Source organism: Sciurus vulgaris (genome assembly GCF_902686455.1).
Source record: "Sciurus vulgaris genome assembly, chromosome: 2".
Lineage (NCBI taxonomy): Eukaryota > Metazoa > Chordata > Mammalia > Rodentia > Sciuridae > Sciurus > Sciurus vulgaris.
Window position 1 is genome coordinate 160,932,183 of NC_136462.1, and position 24,611 is coordinate 160,956,793.

Consider the following 24,611-nt stretch of genomic DNA (forward strand, 5'->3'; position numbering starts at 1 on the left):
CACTAGAGAGCAATCCCGTTTTAAAGCAGATTTCAAAGGCAAGCAATGATGGTGTTGAAAATTAAAAAAATTTACTTTCACCCTAAAAGGTAGGGCCTAAGAGGTCTCAAAATACATGGAAAATCAGGAAATTTCAGACACTACTCATGGGAATGCAAGTTTATTTTACCATTATGAAGAGAAATTTGGCAGTAATGTTCAAGCTGTGATCCGGCAAAGACATGTCCAGGTCTGATGGTTTGACAATGATGGTTGACATTTTGTTCCCACTCTGTGGCAGGCACTGTCCTAAGTGCTTGCCTTATTTAATTCTCACAACTCTAAGTATTATTATTCCTCCTTGTTATGGTTTAGATTATGTGTCCCACAAAAGCTCATGTGTGAGACAATGCAAGAGATTAATGGGTGTTAATTGTAGGCAGGTAGGTTGTTGCTGGAGGTGGGTCCCAGGGGAGTGCCTTTGGGGTTTATGTTTTGTCCCTGGTGAGTAGAGATCTGCTTCCTGATTCTCATGTCCCGAGCTGCTTTCCTCTGCCATACCTTTCTGCTATGATGTTCTGCCCTACCTCAGGCCCACAGCAATGGAGTCAGCCATGAAATGAGACTGCTGAAATTATGAGCCCCAGATAAACTTTTCCTCTTCTAAAATTGTTCTTGTCAAGTCAGTGAAATAGCTAACTAAAACACCCCTGAATATACAAATGAAGAAATGAGTTTAGGAGGTCAGGTAACTTGTTTAAGGTCTCAGAACTAGTAAATGGCAAAGCCATGATTCACACCCTGCTTTCCCCTATAATTGCATGTCCTTTGTATGTACTGGGATACACATGCAAAGGTGTTCACTGCAGCACTGTCTATGGTAGTAAAACATTGAAAATCTTATAGCCCATTAGTATGACAATAAAAAATGAGGAAATATTACAGAGCAGCTAAAACCAGTGCACTAGATCTAGAAGTGGTCAACCTGGACAGATCTCAGAAACAAATGTTGAGAGTTGTGGGTATATCTCAGTGGTAGAAAGCTTGCCCACTATGTATAAGGCCTGGATTTGATCCCCAGCACTGTGGCAGGGGGTGGAGGAAGTCAAGACAAACCAAGTAAAAATTAAAACACAGGAGGCAGAACTATATTATTCATGGAGACCATACATATAATAAAACTATAAAAGTATACACTGGAAAGATACATACTAAATTTATGATGTTTGTCCTAGGGAAGAGGGAAATGGGATTAGGAAAACAAACACAAGAGTTTTTATCTGTAATGTTCTATTTACTTTTTTTAAGCAAAAATGAAAGACTCAAAACCTAACCCAGAACATCATTTTATGATTAGATTTTACAAGTGTATTACTCAAACCTGAAAACTTTTAGTGTCAAGGCGGCATACAAGTTTTTTGCTCAATCATGAGCATCTCCCCAAAGAGATTCTTCCAAGTTCCCTTCTATTTAAGAGGACCAGCAGATTAGATGTCCAGGAGCAGCAACTTTCTGCTTAATTTTTAGGGCTCTGGGACAGGAATAAAGTCACTTCTGCCCTTTATTTAGCAAATGTTTTAAGAGTGTTTTCTTTAGGTACCAGCTCAAAACGCCTGAAGGGCTTCTTTGAAAATTCAAGTTCCCTCTTCCCTTGCTTCACTTTTCTGTGTGCACAAGGGAAACAATAGGTTATAATCAAATGTCTAATTGTTCAGGTGAAAAGCTACAGTGATTAAAACAAATTACCCCTCTCTTACTCCTTTTAAAGCCAGTAGGCAAATTGGTTACCTAGAAACACTGACTTATGACTAACCCTCTTCCTGTATTTACCAGGGTCAACATGAAAAACCATAGGTCATATGTTGACAAGTTTTCCTGGAATTGTAATAGATTCATAGAGGTTAATGTTCTCAGATTATCATGGTCTAATGGCTCTAAGGACAGACCATGTTTCGAAGGGGAAAAAAGCCATACTTTTATTTTTAAATTTCAAATTATTTTTAAGTACTAGTCTGAAGCTTTGGTCAGCAGCTAAATGTATTAAGAGCAAAACTACATCAGAAAAGGGAATGCGGTTAGTTTTGAATCTAATAATTTTTTTCAAAACTAAAAACTACAAGGTTATGTCCTGAATTTCTGTGAGGAAGCCTCCTAAAAAGCAATATTAACCTCTTTTAAAAAATGTTTTAATTATGCTTAATTAGAAAAATCTCTCCTTATTGTGCACCCTCAGTTTCATGTCACTGAATTTTAATATGCTGTGTGTCACTTATGAGAAAAGGTAGTATCCAAAAATTAGTAATAGTTACATATTAATTCTTGAAAAATTGTGACTCATTCAGAAATTCAAATTTGGCTTTCTCCCCTGTCTTAGTAATGATAACTTTTTAAACAAATAGGGTCTCATTATGTTGTCCAGGCTGATCCTGAACTCCTAGGCTCGGGTGACCCACCTGCTTCAGCCTCCTAAATAGCTGGTACACACCACCCTGCCTAGGGCAATAAGTTTTTTTTTTTTTTTTTTTTGATGGAACTAGATATTGAACCTAGGAGTGCTTTATCACTGATACATTCATGTCCCATTTTAATTTTTAGATAGGGTTTTGCTAATTGCTGAGATTGGCCTTGACTTGAAATCCTCTTGCCTCAGCCTCCTAAGTCACTGGGATTACATATGTGCCACCACACCCAGCTTATTACTTCAACTTTTAACAGTCTCACTTGATTTTTAACTTCGGAAATTACTGCCTACAGGAATATATGCAGTATGGGATTCCCCCTCACCCCACATGAATACAGAAGTGTATAGAGTATAAAGGTCTCTGGCAACCCTCCTCTCTACTTGTACTGTATTCTCTAACAGGTGACTATGGTTGGGAGCTTGCTGAGAACACCTTCTCCTAGGCATTTACATAGAACCAAATAAGCTACTGGGTTGGCAAAACTGAATTTAAAAACAAAGTCCAAGCCAAGCGTGGTGGCACATACCTGTCCTAAAAACTTGGGAGGCTGAGCCAGGTGGTTCAAGGACAGCCTCAACAATTTAGCCAGAACTTGTCTCAAAAAATAAAAAGGGGTCCGGTTGTACCTTGACATTTAAGCCCCAGAACCAAAAAACAAACAAAAACCACAAAGTCCTGGGCATGTAGCTCAGTGGTAGAGCACGTGCCTAGCATGTATAAGGCCCTGGGTTTGATCCCTGGCACTATAAAAAGTAAATAAAATTAAATTTAGAAAAAGTCGAAACAGATCCAAGATGGCAGACTGGAGGGAGGCTGCATTCCTTGTTGCTCCATAACTCGGGATTCAAGCTAAGGAAATACTGTTCCTCTGTGAGGCAGTCATCACTGCCAACCAATCCCCTGGTTTATCTCATTTGTCCACCACAATCACCATCTGCCAGCATATTGCCTGCCTTTTGAGTGCAGATCACTCACTAACCATCACCTATCATCCACCATTTGCCTCCCTCTCACCTACCCACCACCCACCACCCAATGTCCACCTGCTGATCCTCCACTGCTAACCTGCAGGCCACCAGCAGATCGCCTACTACTGCGGTTGCCTGGAAGTTCATTGTCACGGTACTGCAGGTTTGGTTACACTTGGTTGCCACCATCTTGGGACAATAGCCGGGGCCCTGTAGGTTTGCAACCTAGGTCACCACCATCTCGGGGTGTGGCCACCTCAGTTTGGGGACTCAAGCTAGGGCCTGGAGATATACTGGGATACCTGCAGGTCTGGTTGCACCTGAGGTCTTTCTGCTGTGTGGTTGGTAGTCCCTGCCACTTGGCTGCCTCTTTGCAGGGTCACTTCTTTGTGGGAGTGCATCCCTTGGGGTCTCTATGCAAGTTGAAAGGGCATTGGGATTTTGGGATTGCAGCAAGACATGGCCTGGGGAAGCTGAAGCCCGGGTCCATCAGATTGCAGCTGGGTTTGTGTGGGCCAGTCTGGGTCTGGCAAGCTATGAAAAGTCGGATACTAGGGGCAGTTCCCTGGGGAAAGCAGAGGTTGAAGAAACTGGAGAAAATTGGGCTCTCTCCAGCTCAGTGAGTCCTGAGGTGTGCAGGGACAGAAGAGGCCAGATACAACCAGTGGGAAGACTGTAAAAGAGTGTGAGGGCATCTTGCTATCTGCTCACCTACCCAACCGGTCTGGTACCCACTGGACTGGAGCCAACATCAAACTTCAGACAACCCTATCGGCGGAGAAGGGAAGCTGAGAAAATTTTTGAAAGCCAAGGGATGCAATCAATCTTCCATTAATACTTTCCTCCCTTTTTTTTTTCGCCCTTTCTCTCACACCTCTACCATCTTTGAATCCAAATATTTTTCATGCATCAATTTATTGAGGAATGGGATGTCTGAATAGTATATGACAGTTTTGTTATATATTCTTATATTTTACTTTAAAAAAAAATCTGTACATATTATTTTCTCTCACCTACCTGTCTCCCTGGATTCTCTTTCTTATACTGAGTCAATCTATTAATACCTCCCTCGCTCTTCCTATAAAATTTTACCTCTATCTTCTCTCCCTCATAAAACATCACATCTTACACTACTTCTGTTCCCTCATTGTCCATCATTTAAAATGGTAAACCCCTTTAGTAAACTTACTATTTAGACAATAACTGAACACTTCATTTCTGTCTATTATGACAAAACTGTAAACGCCTTAATAGGAGCCATATGGTTTACTGTGGTATATTGTTTGCATTGGGTGTTGTTAATACTGGTCTCCCCCTTAAAGGTAAGGTACCGGAAACCTTCAGGGACACTATTAGACTGCAGGGTAGAATCTGTACTGCCTCAGCTCCATACCGCTAGATGAGAAGACACACAGACAACATGAAAAAACAAGGGAACGAAGCTCCTCAAACAAAGATGTTCCAACAATAGAATCCATAGACAACACAGTAGAAGAAACGTCAAAGAAAGAGTTTAGAAAATACAGTTAGAATAATCTTTGAAATAATTAAGCTTCAGATTTGAAGATGAAATAAAAACTTTCCATGATAAACAAAAGTTAAAAGAATTCACAACTAGAAAGCCTGCACTATAGAACACTCTTAGCAGAATATTCCATGAGGATGAAAAAAACAAAAAACAAAAACAACAACAACAAAAAAACAATGAAAACCAGCCAAGGGAGGAACTACATTAAAGGGAAGGTCAATCAAAGGAGAAAGTAAGTCAAGTTAAAAACCAAAAATAAACCAAAATGACTGGGAATACAAATCATATCTCAATAACCCTGAATGTTAATGGCCTAAACTCATCAATCAAAAGACAGAGTGGCAAATTGGATTAAAAAACACGACCCAACAATATGCTGTCTTCAACAGACACACGTCATAGGCAAAGACATCCACAGACTGAAGGTGAAAAGTTAGGAAAAAACATATTAGTCATATGGACTGTGTAAACAAGCAGGGGTTTCCATCCTCATACCAGACAAAGTGGACTTCAAAGTTAGAAGGGATAAAGAAGGACATTATATTAGGTAGAGGGGAATGAAGGGAGGTGAAGGGGTAAGTGGGAAGGATATGTGGGAAGGAATGATAGTAGAGTGAAACAGACATTATTACTTCATGTACATATATCACTGCATGACCAATGTGATCCTACATGTGTATAATTGGAAAAATGAGAGATTAAACTCCATTTATATATGATCTATAAAAATGAATCAATGCATTCTACTGTTATGTACAACTAGTTAGAATAAAATTTAAAAATTAAAGAAAGGGCATTCCATACTGCTTAAGGGAATCATACACCAACAAGACAAACAATTGTAAATATATATGCCCCCAAACAATGGAGCATCTATGTACATCAAACAAACCCTTCTCAATTTCAAGAATCAAAGAGACCACAACACAATAATATTGGATGAATTTAACACACCTCTCTTACCACTGGATAGATCTTCCAAATAAAAACTAAACAAAGAAACTACAGAATTCAGTACAATCAAAGATTTAGACTTAACATATAGAGAGTATTTCGTCCATCATTGAGTGAATACACATTATTCTCAGCAGCACATGGATCCTTCTCTAAAATAGACTTTAGCTCTACCGCGGCGGTTTAGAGAGGCGGAACTGAACCTTTTTCTTAATTATCATGTGATGGGTTCTGAGTTTAATGGGGGGAAAAGTGTGGAAAAGGACAAGAATCCAAAGTGGTGAATTTCCTGATCTTCGCGGTCCTCCCCGCTCTCCGGCCAGCGGCGCTGCCAGGGCATATTTTCCTTTTTTCAACCCTGCAACAGCCTCTTTAAACGGTTTAAATGAGAATGTCCTTGGCTCAGAGAGTACTACTCACCTGGCTTTTCACATTACTCTTCTTGATCATGTTGGTGTTGAAACTGGATGAGAAGGCATCTTGGAACTGGTTCCTCATATTTATTCCTATCTGGATATTTGACACTATCCTCCTTGTCATGTTGATTGTGAAAATGGCTGGGCGGTGTAAGTCTGGCTTTGACCCTCGACATGGATCACACAATATTAAAAAAAAAGCCTGGTACCTCATTGCAATGTTACTTAAATTAGCCTTCTGCCTGGCACTCTGCGCTAAACTGGAACAGTTTACAACTATGAAACTGTCTTATGTCTTTATTCCCTTATGGGCATTACTGGCTGGGGCTTTAACAGAACTTGGATATAATGTCTTTTTTGTGAGAGACTGACTTCTAAGTACATCATCTCATTTCTATTGCTGTTCAACAACCTATAAAGTGTTCTGAATCTTTGCAAGCTTCAGGAGTACCAGAGAACTGAGGGAAAATACCAAATGTAATTTTGTACTACTTCCATAAAACAGGATTGATGAATCATGGACTTCTAGTTAACCCAAAGCTGAATTATTCAGTATTTGAGTTGATATCCTTATTATCTCTATGTAAATATTGTTTTTGACCTCATTTTTCCATATGACTCGAATAAACTGTTATATGGGTTCATTAAATAAATACAGACCCTTTAATCTACAAAAAAAAAAAAAATAGACTTTATGGTATGCAATAAAGCAACTCTCTGCAAATACAAAAAAAAGAGAAATACTACCCTGCATTCTATCAGATCATAATGGAATGAAACTAGAAGTCAATGATAAAATTAAAAAAAATAGAAGTTACTCCAACATCTGGAGACTAATTAGCATGTTATTGAATGATGAAAGGATAAAAGAAGAAATCAAGGAGGAAATAAAAAAATACTTAGAGGTAAATGAGAATACTGATAGAACATATCAAAATCTCTGGGATGCTATGAAGGCAGTACTAAGAGGAGAGTTCATTGCATTGAGCTCATTTATTAAAAGAATAAAAAGTCAACAAATAAAGGACCTAACATTACATCTCAAAGCCCTAGAAAAAGAAAAAATCAACACCAAAAGCAGCAGAAGATAGGAAATAATTACAATCAGAGCTGAAATCAATGAAATTGAAACAAAAAAAAACAATTGAAAAAACTGACAAAACGAAAAGTTGGTTCTTTGAAAAAATAAATAAAATTGATAAATCTTTAGCCACACTAACAAAGAGAAAGAAAGAGAAAACTCAAATTTTGTGATGAAAAAGGAAGTATCACAACAGATACTAATGAAATACAGAAAATAACTAGGAACTTTTTTGAAAATTTATACTCAGATAAAATAGAAAAATTTGAAGACATTGACATATTTCTAGAGACATATGATCTACCCAAACTGATGCAGGAGGACACACACAATTTAAACAGATCAATACCAGACCTCAAACTATACTACAGAGGTATAGTAATAAAAACAGCCATGGTATTGGCACCAAAACAGCTATGTAGACCAATGGTACAGAATGAAGACACAGAGACAAACCCACATAAATACAGGTATCTCATATTAGACAAAAGTGCCAAAAACACTCACTGGAGAAAAGATAGCTTATTCAACAAATGGTGCTGGGAAAAATGGAAATCTGTATGTGACAAAATGAAATTAAACCCGTATCTCTCACCTTCTATGAAACTCAACTCACTGGGGATCAAAGACTTAGGTACTAGAACAGAGACCCTGCAACTACTAGAAGAAAAGGTGGCCCAAATCTTTACCATGTCAGCCTAGGACCTGACTTCCTTAACAAGACTCCTAAAGCACAAGAAGTAAATCAAGAATCAATAAATGGGATGGACTCAAACTAAAAAGCTTCTTCTCTGCAAAAGAAACAATGTGAAGAGAGAGCCTACAGATTGGGAGAAAATCTTTACCACATGCACTTCAGATAAAGCATTAATCTCTAGGATATATAAAGAACTCAAAACACTAAACACCAAAAAAGCAAATAACCCAATCAATAAATGGGCTAAGGAACTGAACACACACTTCACAAAAGAAGAAATATAACTGACCAATAAATTTATGAAAAAATGTTGAACATTTCTCTAGCAACTAGAAAAATGCAAATCAAAACTAAGATTTCATCTCACTCCAATCGGAATGGCAGTTATCAAGAATACAAACAATAAATGTTGGTGAGGATATGGGGAAAAAGGCACACTCATACATTGCTGGTGGGAATGCGAACTGGTGCAAGCATTATGGAGATTCCTCAGAAATCTTGGAATGGACCCATCATTTGACCCAACTATCCCACTCATCGGTTTATACCCAAAGGATTTAAAATCAACATACTACATGACACAGCCACATAAATGTTTAAGAGTAGCTCAATTCACAATAGCTAAACTATGGAACCAATCCAGATGCCCTTCAACAGATGAATAGATAAAGAGAATGATTTTTTATATATATATATATATACACACACACACATATACATATATATATATACACATATACATATATACACACACACACACAAATGGAATATTACTCAGCTTTAAAGAATAATAAAATTCTGGAATTTGCTGGTAAATGGATGGAGTTAGAGAATATCATGCTAAGTGAAATAAGTCAATACCAAAAAACCAAAGGCAAAATGTTTTCTCTGATATGTGGAAGCTAATTCACAATAAGTAGGGGGGATAGGGAAGAAAAGAGTACTTTATATTAGGTAGCGGGGCATGAAGGGTGGGGAAGGGGTATGGGGGAAGGAATAATAGTAGAGAGAAACAGACATTATTATTACCTCATGTATATGAATGACTGCATAACCAATGTGATCCTGCAATATGCATAATCAGAAAAATGAGATTACACTCTGTATGATCTATCAAAAATGTATAAATGCATTCTACTGTCATGTACAACTAATTAGAACAAATAAAATTTAAAAATTAAAAAACATAAAATAAAAACAAATGAGGGTTGGGGTCATAACTCAGTAGTAGAGTGCTCAACCTTGCACGTGTAAGGCATTGGGTTCAATTCTCAGCACCACATAAAAATAAAATAAAGATACTGTGTCCACCTACAACTAAAAAAATTTAAAAATCAAACAAAAAAATGTCCCATTCAATAAATAGGCTAAGGAACTGAACAGACACTTCACAGAAGAAATATAATGGATCAACAAACATATGAAAAATATTCATCATTTCTTGCAATTACAGAACTACAAATCAAAACTACTCTGATTTCATCTCACTCCAGTCAGAATGGCAATTATCAAGAACACAAGTCATAATAAGTGTTGGCAAGGATGTGAGGAAAAAGGTACACCCACACATTGTTAGTGGGATTGCAGATTGGTGCAACCACTTTGGAAAGCAGTATGGAGGTGCTTAAGAAAACTTGAAATGGAACTGCCATTTGACCCAGCTATCCCACCTTTGGTTTATACCCAAAAGACTTAAAATCAGCATACTATAGTGATGCAGCCACATAAATGTTTATAGCAGCTCAATTCACAATAGCTAAACTGTGGAACCAACCTAGATGCCCTTCAACAGATGAATGGATAAAGAAAATGCAGTACATACACACAATGGAATATTACTTAGCTTTAAAGAAGAATGAGATTATGGCATTTGTAGCTAAATGGACAGAACTGGAGAATATCATGGTGAAATAAGCCAATCCTAAAAAACCAAAGCCCGAATGTTTTCTCTAATAAGTGGATGCTGATCCATAGAAGGGGGTGGGTAGGGAAGAATAAAGGAACTGTGGATTATGCAGACGGGAGCGAAGGAAGGGGTGGAGTGGTGGGGGTGGGAAGGATGGTAGAATGAGACAGACATTTTTACCCTATATACATGTATGAAAAAAAATTTTTTAAGTTAAAAAAAAAAAAGTCAAAACAATTTCCAGGTTTATGAAGTTACCTATAAACACAGATTTAAATCCAGACAAAAATCAAAAACCTCATTACTCCTGTCTTCTATTTTATTTCTTACAATGACTAATAAAAGGAACGCAGTAACGGGCATTTATTTAACTTTCTCAAACCCAAGAACAACTAATTGTTTTTATTACCTATCAAATAGAAAAAACTTAATGGATTTCGTTAGTGTTCCCCATAGCTACAAAGTTCTGAATGATAAATTTTCTATTACAGCATCAGCTGACTGAAACCAGAAGCAATTACTAAAACACGGACAATGACCATTTCCACATGTCTGGCTACTTCTGGGGGTTATCTGGTATGCCGTGGGATACTGCCAATGATATGGTAAATTTGCTCTACCTTTCCAGATAGCAATGTTTACTCCAGGTTAAATAATCACATATGTATGCAGTTAGTGTTCAATGTAAGTTTTCCCCCTAAATAGAGAAATATATAGAGAATCCCAGTATATAAAAGCAAGTTTTAGGAAATTGCATTGGCAGTGATGATTGACTGATGTATATCGTCATTCTATACACATGCTGGGGAAATTACAGGCTATAGGAATATATGCAGTACTCGGGGCGTGTGGGGGGAAGAATACACATGGATACAGAAGTGTATAGAACAAGTATAAAGGTCTCCCTCAACCTTTACAGTCCCTGGGGGTATGCGGTCCCTTCTCTCCCCATGAACCCTGGGGATATGCTTGGCACATCAAGCCTCACTGCCTTCCAATCTCAATTCAAAGACTGGGCATTGTACCAGGAGCACAGTAAGTTCTACAAATGTGATTACCAATCCTGCTTGCCCTGTTTTCAGGTAAATAATAGTCAGAGGCAGCAATAGTTGGTATTTCACATGCTGATGTCTAGCTCTTTAAATCTAGATTTTTCTGGCTTTTCAGTAACAATATGTTTTCAACAAATTAATATTTTTTCTTGTGTTAATATAGCTCTTAAGATTCAGTGATACCTCCACTTTTAGAATACAGTAAATCTGTCTAAACAATGAGAAAGTACTCAATGTTTCCAAAAGGTATACTGTATTGTTTTATTTCTTTTCTGGTACTGGGGATTGAACCCTGTGGCACTCTACCACTGAGTTACACCCCCAGCCTTATTTTTTATTTGGAAACAAGATTTCAGTAAGTTACCCAGGCTATCCTTGAACTTGTGATCCTCCTGCCTCTGCCTCCCAAGTAGATGGGATTACAGGCTTGCACCACTGTACCCAGCTCTAATCTGCTTTTTGAATATGCTGGTTCTTTTTCTTTTCTGCATATTCTTCTAGCCGAAGAAGCCACTTGGTCCAGTACTGGGAACAGAGCTCTGCATCCATGAAATGTGGGTGGGCAGGGGATCCATCTTTGTAGGCCACCACAATTAAGCCACACTGAACCTAGATAGAAAGAAACACAGGGCAATACTAGTATTTCTATATTTAGGTTTATTTTCTTTTTACTCCAGGGCAAACTCAGTCAGTACTGAGCACAATAATTCTAATTCGATTTCTAAGATGGGTTGATCAAAGCATGCACCAGGACACATAGAACACAAAGATGACAGATAAAACACTGAAGAATGAACTGTGATCATTAAATAACTATTTTAAAAAATGCCCAGAATGAAAGAAAGAACAGTGATATTTAAGTGAGACAAGGATAAGAAACAGCAGTGGGATAAAAATAGGGTAAAAAACCATAAACAGTGAAGCAGCTATAAATAAGCATTGAGCAAAGCCTTTAAGTAAATGGAGGTTCAGCGCCCTAACCTGAAAACTGTAGTTGGCATCATGGTTTATGGCACCCACATATGCCACAACTTGTAGAGGGTTGTCATATGTATTTCGGATAAAAGGCTTTGGTTTCTCTGATGTCTTCCAATCAATCACACACAACTTGCCCCTAAGGAGAAACCAAAGGAAGTCTTTGTAGGTAACAGTTCAAATTGAAAAGCTCTAGTAGGTCATCTTCTATACAATTTACTACTGTTCACCCAATGGCCATTGTTTCTAGTCACCACTTTCCAAAACTGGTTTCACTTCTTAGGATTAGAAAGGCATGATACAGCTGGGCACACAGCTCAGTAAAGAGCACTTTCCTGAGGCGCATGAGGTCTTGGCTTTGATCCCGAGCAAGGCAAACAAGAACTAAGTGAACTATGTGGGCAAACTAAGAAAAAACTTTTCTGCAGTTTAAGTTTCTAGACTTTCTTGTAATTCTTTGGAATTCTTTAACAGTTGACAGGTGAATTAAAATTACATTTATCATTATCTTGGTTGATTTTGCTTCAAATATTTATCAGAATGGAACACAATTTGTCAATAGTAAAGTCCCTATAATGAAAGATTATGTATCATGGCACCTCAAATGTTCTCTTGCTCATAAACCAAAAGCTGGGGTTCAATTTCATTAATAATCAATAGGCATTGATTATATGGAGACATACAAATAAGGAAACCTGGTTCCTCTCCTAAAAGTTTACACACAAGGAAGAGGATCTGGGATATTGGGAAAATAAAAATTTCCTGCCATTTTTTTTCCAGGGAGGTGTCAAGTAAACAGTATATTCCTCCTCACTCTCTGAATCCTGATGGGGATCTTATTTTTTTATTTTTGGTAATGGTATTGAACCCAGGTACACTTTACCACTAAGCCACATTCCCAGTTCTTTTTATTTTTTTGAGATAAGGTCTTGCTAAATTGCTTAAGGCCTTGTTAAATTGCTAAGGCTGGCCTCAAACTTGCTATACTCCTTCCTGACTCAGCCTCCCAAGTCGCTGGGATTATAAGCATGCACCGCTTTACCCAGCTTGATGGGCTCTTGACAATTATAGATATCAAAAGGATTGTAGTGGAGAGATAACTTGTGACTCTCATTGGGTTCTACCTATTCAATTTGTCTCTTAAAGCTTCAATTCACAATCGGAAGTTTGGCTGGCACAAGCCTGTAATTCCAGCAATGTGGAAGGCTGAGGTAGAAGGATTCCAAGTTCAGCCTTAGCAACTTAGCAAGACCTTGCCTCAAAATAAACAATTAAAAGGGTTGGGGATGTGGCTCAGTGGTTAAATGCCCCAGGTTTAATCCTCAATACCAATAATAATAATAATAATAATAATAATAAATTTAAAAATAAAATTAGCAGTTTGTAGAGTAATTTTTACAAAGTATGTATGTTACTTACATGTCATATAGTGCTAGATAGTTACGACTTATGCAGGCTATATATAGATAGAGCAGCACTGTCTGTCTTTCTGGTACCAGAGATTGAACCCAAGGGTGCTTGCTCACCAATGAGCTACAACCCCAACCCTTTTTACATTTTATTTTGAGACAGGGTCTCGCTAGGTTGCTTAGAGTCTTGCTAAATTGCTGAGGCTGGCTTTGAACCTGCCATCCTCCTGCCCCAGCCTCCTGAGCTGCTGGGATTATAGGCATGTGCCACTTTGTCTGGCTAGAGTAGCACTTTCTAAAATAAAATAAAATGTTAGATGCCTGTAATCCTAGCAGTTTGGAAGTGAGGAAAGAGGATAAAAAGTTCAAGGCCAGCCTCAGTAACTTATGAGCAAGACCCTATTTCAAAAAAAAAAAAAAAAAAAAAAAAGGATTGGGGATATATCTCAGCAGTGAAGTGCCCCTTGGGTTCAGTCCCCAGTACTTAAATAAATTGCAAGCCACATATGTCATTTTAAATTTTCTAGTAGATATGATAAAAGAAAAAAATAGGTATTTAGTATTTTATTTAACCCCAAATATCCAGAATGTTATCATTCCAACATATAATCAATATGAAAATGTTACTAATGGGGTATTTTGCTTTGTTGTTATTCTAAAGCATTGAAAACTAGTTTGTATATAGTCACAGCACACCTGAGTTTGTACTGTCCACTCAAATGCTCAATAGCCATTGGTGGCTAGTGACTACTCAGTACAGGTCTAGACCTCTTTTTACCGTCTTTATAATTGTTTTGTTATATTGCCAAGTTTGAGAATCTACCCAAATGAGAAGAGGGCCCCAGTAACTCCAAGAGGCTGCTATTTCTAGTTTTCATCTGAATAAATCAAAATGCCTCAAAACCAAACCAAACCAAAGAAAACCCCAACTTTCTGCCATGGACCACTGTTTATAGGCATGTACTATAATTATAGAACTTAATATAGTTTGGATATATAACCTTGACCAAAATGCTTGGGACATTAATATTTAAGATTTAAGCCACACACAGTGACACATGCTTGTAATCCAGTGACTTGGGAGGCTAAGGCAGGCAGGAAGATCACAGTTCAAAGCTAGTTTTGGGGCAACTGGGCAAGACCCTCAGCAACCTGGTGAGATCCTGTCTCAAAATAAAAAATAAGAAGGGCTGGGGATATAGCTCAGTGATAAATCCCTGGGTTCAATCCCCAGTGCAAAACTTCAGGCTTAGAAAGTTTCAGATTTTTAGAGTATTTCATATTTCAGATTAGAGATGCTCAACCTGTAGTGTGAGATATCTTAGTAGCATATCAAAATCTGTAATATGGGGGTGGGTAGGGAAGAATGAAGGAAGTTTTGATTATGCAGAGTGGAGTGAGGGTGGGAGTGGAGTGAGGGTGGGGTGGGTGGTGGGGATGGGAAGGACAACAGAATGAGACAGACATTCTTACTCTATATACATGTATGAAAAAAATTAAAAATAAAGAAAATGAAAAACAACAAGAACAACGAAAAAACCCAAACTGTAATAAAACAGTTGGGCGTGATGGCACATGCCTGTAATTCCAGTGGCTCAGGAGGCTAAGACAGTAGGTTTGAAAATCCAAAGCCAACCTCAGCAGAATCAACCTCAGCACTGAGTGCTAAGCAATTCAGTGAGACCCTGTCTCTAAGTAAAATACAAAATAGGGCTGGGGATGTGGCTCAGTGGTTGAGTGACCCTGAGTTCAATCCCCGATACCCCCCTAAAAAAACAAAATCAAAGCCAAAAACAAAACAAAACAAGAACTATAAAACATTGATGAAAGAAACTGAAGATGCAAATAAAATGCAAGATATCCCGTGTTCATGGATTGACAAAATATTGTTAAAATGTCCTTACTATCTAAGGCAACATAAAGATTCAATGCAATCCCTAACAAAATTCCAATGTCATGTTTCATAGAAAAAGAAAAAATAATCCTAAAATATGAATTTGGACCCTCAATAGCCAAAGCAATTGAGCAAAAAGAACAAAGTCAGAGGCATTGCACTTTTTTTTGGTACCAGTAATTGAACCCAGAGGCCTTAACCATTGAGTCACATCACCAGCCCCTTTGTTCATGTTTTATTTTGAGACAGGGTCTGGCTAAGTCTGGAAGTTTCTGAGGTTGGTCTTCAACTTGCAATCCTCCTGCCTTGGCCTCCTGAGATGCCTGGATTATAGGCATGCACTACGGCTGTACCCAGCACCACACTTTCAAATTAGAAGTTATATGCTGGGCATGGTGGCTCACACCTATAATCCCAAAGACTTAGGAGTGGGATGCAGGAGGGTCTAAAGTTCAAGGCCAGCCTTGGGAACTTAGTGAGACCCTGTCTGAAAATAAGAAATAAAAAGGGCTGGATATGTAGCTCAGTGGTAAAGTACCCCTGGGTTCAATCCCTAGTACCAAACAAACAAAGTAATAGTAACCAAAACAGTGCACAGAGCCTGAAATAAACTCATGCATTTCACAGTCATTTGATTTCAAAAAACTGCCACAAACACAATAGGGAAAGGATAGTATCTTCAATAAATGTTTGAAAACCTGAACGTCCACTTGCAGAAAAAGGAAAATGCATCCTTATCTCACACCATATACAATGATCGACTAAAAATGAAACACCTAATCATAAGACCTGAAACTGTAAAACTTCTAGAAGAAAATAGGTGGCCTGGGCAATGATTTTTTAAATAGAACTCCAAAAGCAAAAGTAACAAAAGCAATACTGACAAATGGGATTATATCAAATTAAAAAGCTTCTGCACAGCAAAGGAAATACAATGAAGAAAGAAACCACAGAATGGAGAAAATATTTATAAACCATATGTGATTAAGGGGCTATTATCCAAAATACATAAAGAATTCAACTCAATAACAAGAAAACAAATAACTCTATTTAAAAAATGGGTAAAGAAGCCAGGCAGGTGGTATACACCTATAGTTCCAGAGACTTGGAAGGCTGAGGTAGGAAGATCAGTGCTATAGTACCCCTGGTTAAACTCCTAGTACTCCCCAACCCCAATTTTTTTTGGTGTTGGAGGTTGAACCCAGGCCCTGATGCCTGCATGCTAAGTATACACACCATCACTGACTTACATCCCCTTCCCTTTTTTTAAAGTTAAATTTTAACTAGAACTCCAAGGGTTATACACATAGATACCACCCCTCTCCCCATCCTGTTATCGCTCACATCCTTTATTAGGAATAGGGGTGCCTGCAGATTATAGCTATTCTTGGAATCTGGACTAAGTAGGAAAAACAGTTAACAGCAGCAATTTTAAAACTGCAGGAAGCTTTAGCAAGTTTAGAGTTCCTATCATGTCAACAACTTAATAGGAAGAGAGTTGATTTTCAGGGCCAATAGGTCATAGTGCTCCATTTAGGAAAACAGGAAAACAGAAAAAGAAAAAACTAAAAAAGAAAAAAATTGAGAAAAAAGGAAATACAAGAATCAAATTGGATCTTATGGCTGGTATCTTGTTTGGGGAGAGGAGAAAAAGGACAGGCTGGAAGACACCATACTGGGAATACTGAAAATTAGACATTTTCTTCAGTAGTTTGATTACGAAATACTGATAATCAAGGAATATGCAGCTCTCCATCCTGCATCTGTTCTACCTTTTGCCCTGCTCCACATTCTTTTACCTATAATATAGGTTTGACTTTAAAAGAGGCAGATGCCACAATACCTACAGGCACCCCTTGAAGAAAAAAGTAAATGAAGGCTAATGAAGAAAAAAGTACAGTGGGTGCACGCCTTAAAATTCCAGTGAGTTGGGAGTCTAAGGAAGGATTGCATGTTCGAGGCCAGCCTGGGAAACTTAGCAAGACCATCTCAAAATAAAAATGGCTGGGAATGTAGTTCAGTGGTAAAGTGCCCCTGTGTTCAATTCCCAGTATCAAAAAATAAAAATAAAAAAACAGGAAAAAAGTATCTCTTGACAGGCACCATCTGTCCTACCTGACATTCATTCACCACCACACTGTGATGGAAACAATTTTATACTTACTGATACTCAGCCACACAGTCCAGCAGACCTACATACTTTAAGGTCTCATGCTGAACAGCACTTTCAAGAGCTCGCACTCCACTGACATCTTTCAGAATATGTTGGATGCTTTCGATGTAGCCACATTTGAGGAGATTTTCATCTCTCTCTTTTATGTTCCCCTGGGGCGAAAGTATGCTTTCCAAGGCTTCATGAAACTGCTTCCCCTGTAAAAAGATGTCTGAAAGAAAAGTCAAGGAAAAAGAAGAAAAAGAAAACAACAACAACAAAAAAACACAAACAAAAACAAAGCTAGTACTAAAAACCAATGCCCTAAACAACTCCGAATAATAAAAGTCACACGAAAGTTGCCAGGCATGGTGGCACACACCTGTAATGCCAGCAACCGGGGGAGGGAGGGCTGAGGCAGGAGGATCATAAATTGGAGGCTAGCCTCAATAACTTAGACCTTGTCTCAAAATAAAAAATAAAAAGGACTGGGAATGTAAAATACCCATGGTATTGGTTAAATCCCAAGTATCAAAATCAACCCCCCCCAAAAAAAAAAAAAAAACAGAAAAACCCAAAAAGTTAACTTTAAGAGGCAACCCCAGCAGGACACAGTGACTCAGGAGGCTGAGGTAGGAGGATTTCAAGTTGGAGGCCAACCTCAGCAATTTAGTGAGGCCCTAAACAACTTAGCAAGACCGTCTCAAAAGAAAAAAATTTAAAAGGACTGTTAAAAAGGACTGGGGAAGTAGTTTAGTGAAATACCCTTGGGTTTAATCCCCAGTACCCCAAAACAAGAAGGGGGCAACCCCTAAGATACCAAATTTCAGCTTCTGGTGGACCCTAAGAATGCACTTTCAAAAACCAAAGGGATCAGAACTATTTAGAAATGAAGTGCATTAACATGAAATATTTCTAGAAGAATTAAACCAAAGCTAGAATTGAAGATCTGAGGGGGGCTATAGAATCACATCAAGTTTATGGTACTGTGTGTTTAAGTATCCTATTTAATAGGTTAACTTGTAATCCAAACTATTAGAAATTTAGGGCTCTGGGCTTCTGTTTAGTTCTTTTTAATTAATTCTCCAAGTAATTTCCTAGAAGCAATTCCATTTTTTGCCAGTGGTAGAACTGACCTTTCAAAGCTTGGTGGCAGAGCACCAAGAATTCAACTTAGTAATTATTCTATTCTATGTATACTTCACTCAATTTGGATTATTAGCACACAGAAGGCCTACAAGAAATTTAAGATAGGCACAGATTATAAATATTTGGAGGTTGTGGGATTTGGAGGGGGAGGTGAGAAGAGTATGTGGCATCATTCTTCTCTGGCACTTTTCTTTTGGTACTGAATAGGGATTGAATGCAGGGGTGCTTAATCACTGAGCCACATCCCCAGCCCTTTTTATATTTTACTTAGAAACAAGGTCTCACTGAGTTGCTTAGGGTCTCACTAAATTGCTGAGGCTGGCTTTGAACTTGTGATCCTCCTGCTTCAGCCACCTGAGCCACTGGGATTACAAGCACGCGCCACCACGCCTGGCTCCTGCACTTATTTTTCAGTGTTGCAACAGCCTGAGACAGTTTCTATGTCCTGAATTTTTTTTCCTCAAATGATTTCAAGTTAATTATAAATTTAATAAATGCAAAAATACTATATATTCACTTGAATGTTGGTAAGGGAAGGAAGGAAAGAAATAGGGGCCACTGTTAGGCTAAGGAGTGGCCTTGTTACTTTCAAAACATATGTTTTCAAACAATAACCCAGCAAGATAAGGAACATTTATTCCCATTTTAATGAATGAGGCTCTGCCAATCCTAGGCAGTGCTATTAATTTGCCAAAAAGCAAAAAGCTGCACCAGCACCCTGGCACCATAATCTGTTCTTTCCAGTTCACCACAAGCAAAGAAAGGGATTTAAACTCAGAGAACACCATTCAGATACACACAAAAATTAGAGGGAAATAACATATCCTTGGAGACAGACCCACAGAAAAGGAAGAAAACAATCTCATCCAATAGGTAATATTAAACCATATTGTTTGTCAAGTTTGTTTGTTTGTTTGTTTTGCACTACTGGGGATTGAACCTAGGGTCTCACACGTGCTAGGCAGGTGCTCTGCCACCACGCTTTGAAAGGTCACTTCTACCACTGGCAAAAAATGGAATTGCTTCTAGGAAATTACTTGGAGAATTAAAAAGAATTCAATTTAGTAATTAAATTATTCTATGTATACTTCACTCAATTTGGATTATTAGCACACAGAAGGCCTACAAGAAATTTAAGACTGATGGAATTAAAACCCACAGAAAAGAGATGTGGTATTTGCCTACAGACTAGCTTAAGAATCCCAAGACAAATGTAAAAAACAGGAAGAGGGCTAGGGGCATAGCTCAGTGATAAGAGTATAGAGCACTTGCTCAGCATATGTGAAGTTCCTGGTTTGATCCCTAGCAACACACACACACACACACACACACACACACACAAAACACACACAAGAAAGAGTTGCTTTGTCTACTGCCATGTAAATAGGCAATTCATTGCTTGCTGCAAATCTGACCTGTGGCTAGTTCTTCACATATATGACCTCAAACAAGGAAATCTAGACTTTAGGATTCCTTAGAGTATAAGGTTCAGAACATTAAACATAACTCAATTTATAAATTTAGGCTGGGGATATAGCTTAGTGGTAGAGTATCTGCTTAGCAGGCCTGAGGCCATGAATTCAATCCCTGACACCAGGAAAAAAATAAATAAAGGGCTGGGGTTGTGGCTCAGTGGTTGAATGCCTGCCTAGCACTGGGTTCGATCCTCAGCATCACATATAAATAAAAGAATAAAATAAAGGTCCATTAACAACTTAGAAAAATAAAAATGATTCAAGAATAGATTTACTTCAGGTAGCATCAAGTCAGAGTATTCATTCAATAAAGGAATGCAAGTGAAATGTTTCAAGTCTCAGTACAAATGCATTTAAAAAAAAATCACACATCTTCGATATTCTGATGTTAGAACTGGCAGGATGGTTGATACTTTAGGATTTAAAAAAAAAAAAAAAAGAAAATTAGCGTTGACTGTGGGTGTAGTTGTGGTAGAGTGCTTGCCCAGCACATGTGAGGTCCTGGGTTGGATCCTCAGTACCATTAAAACAAAACAAAAACAAATCAGTGTAAGAAAAATAAATAAACTTCAGCCTTTTTCATTATGATCAACACTTAAATCTGAATATGACAGACTTTCTCATCCTCATCCTTTAAAAACTGAACTGATACTTGGAAATTGCTCAAGTGTTTGGAAGAAGGCCAGCTCTGGGCACATTTCTATGCTTTGTACCTTGGAAAAACTAAAAAGAATTTATTAATCAAGTAGTATTCAGATTGCCTCTCCAGATCCATTAATCAGTTTAGTGAGTTCTGATACACTTACTATCCTATTTTTTTCCCCTCTTTCTTGCCATGACACTAATTTATGTGATTGTTCCTATTAAAGAGTCAATTAAAGGTTGATCCTGAGTTAACAGAGAAACAGTATTCATCTAGATCAACAAAGTTGAACCTGAAATTCAGTTTGCCCAGGCTATTGGGACACATTTGCAATCCAAAGAGAAATTCCTTTCCTTTATCACAGTGCATTTCCTTCCTCTGTGCCAAGCAGATCCTAGGCTACCCTGTGACCCAGCAGGTTTCTCCCTTTACACTCTGAACAGTAATTTCAGGATTCCTGAAACTTGTTTAAGGAAAATCAAAACAACTCCTCATGAGGAACCTATAGATTCTAAATTCTAGTGGTACAAATAAAAAACTTAGCTTGTTTGGAAAGTAAAGAATAATTCCTGGGTTATCCCTAGTTAACCATTTTAAGAAGGCAGCCTCTGAGCCTGGTGTGGTGGTACATGCCTATAATCCCAGAAATTTGGGAGGCTGAGACAGGAAGTTTATAAATTGGAGGGCAGCCTAGGCACTTTAGCGGATCCTGTATCAAAATAAAATATAAAAAGGCTGGGGATGTAGTTCAGTGATAAAGTCCCCCTGGGTTCAATCCCTAGTACTACACACCATAAAAAAAATAGTAATAATAAAAAAAATTACAAGGTGACAGCAGCCCCTGCATATAGTTCTTGCCCCACAGAGTTGAGGAATATCATAAGGGTGTAATGCCTTGACCCTTTTTTTTTCATATCCAGGTCCTGCCTATGAACTTAATTTTCTTTAAAATGTAAATGGCTTTACAGTTAATGTGTACATGGTCTTACTATTTTTTTCTAAAATGCTTGAGAATAATATTTTTACCTTTTTAGTACTGAGGATTGAATGTAGGTGTACTCCACTCCCTAGCATCATCCCCCGCCCTTTTTATTTTGAGATTTAAGGGTCTCCCTAAATCTAAGGCCAGTCATGTGATCCTCCTTCCTCAGTCTCCTGAGTCGCTGGAATTACGATACGCCACTATGTGGGATTACAAGCACCACAGTGCCCCTATGTCTAGCAAGTACACTATTTAAATAAAAAGAAAAGCAATCATGTACCACTAGGGGTACATGTACTGATCTTGGGGAAGCATAGGCTAAGGAATGTCTATGTAAAACTACACAGGAATCTTTTTGTTTCCCCCTGCTGGTACTGGGCACTGAACTAAGGGGCCAATCCCTTTTTCAAAAAATTAACTATTTTTTTGGTGGTGCTAGGGATAAAAACCAGGCTCTTATGCATCCCTATTTTTTTTTTTTTTTTCACTTTATTTTGAGACAGGGTGTTTTATTAATTTGCTGGGGCTGACCTTGAACTTGTAATCCTCCTGCCTCAGTCTCCAAGTAGCTGGGATTACAGTGGGTACCACTATACTGGACTGTCTTCATGGGACCAGCTAATTCGCTTGCACCAAGCATTTCTTACTCATCTAAGTAACTTAGGAGTTGAAAGCCAAAGTTAATTCACTTTCAGTTCCTAATCAAGAACACCTGAATAGCTCAATTTAATCAACATATAAAAACAGGTGTTCTGGCTTAAATTGACCAGTTTACACTTGATCAGTAATATTTGATTCTGATGCCTACCAAACTAGAATTTTATTATCAAGTGCCTTTTTTCCACAATCAAGGAAAATTACCAGTTTTGAGAGTTTGTAGCTTATAAAACAAATTAATTTTATGTATCATGTAGTCAAATTATTGATCTCTGCTTGTTTCATCTGTGCATTGGGGAAAATAGTGTCTATGCTTCATAAGATTGTCATGAGGATTAAGTGAGTTAATACAATATGAAGTGCTATTTAATGCTAATTAAATAAGTAGTTCCTCACCAGTAAGGTTAAAAATGCTTCATTCTGCCCTGTGAAGTGGTGTATACCTCTAATCCAGTAACCTGAGAGGGTGAAGCAGGAGGATGGCAAGTTGAAGGTCAGCCTCAGCAACAAAGCAAGATCCTATCTCAAAAAAAAAAAAAAAAAAAAAACAACAAAAACAAAAAACAACAACAACAAAAAACAATAAAAAGGGTTGGAAATGTAGCTTAGTGTTAGGGTATCCCTGGGTTCAATCCTCAGTACCAACCACCACCACCCCCCAAAAAAACCCAAAACAAACAAAAAACCCAGCTTCATTCTTTTGATATTAATGCTTTCTTTATATTCTAAAAATCATAGAACCAGAATTAAGAGAATTACTTGAGGTGTATTCTGCAAAGCCATCTTCTCCCAGCTCCAGAATCATTCGCTGTTTCCACCTCTCCAAATAGAATACCTGTTGCGCTGTCATGGTCTGCTGAAGTACCCGGGTCACACTTGGTATCAGAGTCCTTTGCAAAGGGATTTTCAAAGGCGTTGAAAAGTCGTTTGTATTTGGATCAGAAGAGTCATTTCTCTCTGGATTGAAGATGGGAAACCAGTTTCGTGGAACTCTGGCCCCCTTATCTTGCTTTAGGGGCTTATGCTTACTCACAGGTCCATATAGTAAAGAATCTTCCTCAAACAATGATTCTGGGGTCTGGCCAAGGCCTCTGAACGACAAGACAGACCTTATTAAAGTAGAGTATTTTGTTTGGTCCACTTCTTCATAAGGGTTTTTTTTCTTCCGGCCACATGAATAAGGGGAAGTAGAGAAATTCACAAGTGGGGCTGGTTCTACAGAAAACCCCTTTGAACTTCTGAGCTGCCTGTAAATGGTCTGATATGCCTTCATCTTTAGATTTTTTTTTTTTTTTCACTTCTCTAATCTCTGCAATGTCGAGAACCTTTTTTTTATTTGGTATTCCTATTAAAAAGAAAAGTGATGTTAGATACCGGACCTATAACATATTTGAACCACCAGTGAAAGCTGCATCAGAATCATGTTGCATATCTAACTGTAGTTAATAAATCTTTTCGACGTGTTTGCAGAAAGCTATTTCCCATGAAATTCAATCAACCCCAGAAGGACTAGCACTTATTAAATGCCAACGAGTAGACAGCTTGAGCAAGAGGCCCCTAGTCTTTGATCTGAAGAAATGTGACGCTCAGGAAGGGAAGTTGGCCAGTCAGACAGTAAGAGAACCAGAAGCCGTCCTGCAGAACCCGCGAGTCAGTTAACGACGGACCCCTCAATGCCAGGGTTTTTGTTAAATATTCTGTATGGGTATTTCTCACTTAATCCTCAAACCGTCTAAAGTGGAACTGGAGCTTCTAAAAGGTCGCGTTACTTGTCACAGGTCGGAGCTAGTACCCGCGGTCAGCAGGGCCCACCAACCTGATCCGGAGAAAGCGGCCTGCAGCTCCACCGCAGGTGCTGACCTGTGGCGGGGACAGAGCGGCTGTGGGCCGTGTCGGGGTAACGTGGCTCAGGGAAGAGTTATAACTTAAAACAGAATGTCAGCCTACAGCAGGGGTTAGTACCTCAGAGGCTACCACGCTTTGTTTAACTCCCAGGGCGCCAACGACTTCCCGGGACCCGTACTTTCATCAGTCCCGCGCTTTGGTCTGGAGTTAAGCCCCGCCCCAGGCAACGCAGCCCCGGCATACACTGCGGCGCTCACGCCCCACCCCCTACCCTTTCCTATGCCTCCATAGGCCAGCAACCGGTAAGGAGTCCCTCCCCTCGCGCCGAAGCGCGGGCACCTCCAAATCTCGTGCTTTCTCTTCACGGGATCTTGTATACGTCAGCTC

At 38.6% G+C, this 24,611-nt stretch overlaps 2 protein-coding genes across 3 annotated transcripts; one reads left to right on the top strand and one right to left on the bottom strand.

The window, feature by feature from the left end:
* Positions 1–6,065: 6,065 nt before the first annotated feature.
* LOC306651680 (transmembrane protein 60-like) lies at positions 6,066–6,907 on the top strand. The gene has a single exon (XM_079124384.1). The coding sequence runs from the start codon at positions 6,277–6,279 to the stop codon at positions 6,676–6,678; it is 402 nt and encodes a 133-aa protein (XP_078980510.1). The 5' UTR covers positions 6,066–6,276; the 3' UTR covers positions 6,679–6,907.
* A 3,381-nt stretch (positions 6,908–10,288) lies between these two features.
* Positions 10,289–24,465, bottom strand: MGME1 (mitochondrial genome maintenance exonuclease 1). 2 transcript variants are annotated; one of them, XM_079126180.1, is made up of 5 exons: positions 24,342–24,465; positions 23,139–23,724; positions 17,486–17,705; positions 12,025–12,157; positions 10,289–11,652 (listed from the first exon to the last, which is right to left on the bottom strand). In XM_079126180.1, exons 2-5 carry the CDS (start codon positions 23,650–23,652, stop codon positions 11,491–11,493), a joined length of 1,029 nt encoding a protein of 342 aa, XP_078982306.1. In that variant the 5' UTR covers positions 23,653–23,724; positions 24,342–24,465; the 3' UTR covers positions 10,289–11,490. The 2 variants fall into 2 exon arrangements, with proteins under 2 accessions (XP_078982306.1, XP_078982307.1); XM_079126181.1 differs by having other exon boundaries at positions 24,196–24,465.
* Between the last annotated feature and the right edge of the window lie 146 nt (positions 24,466–24,611).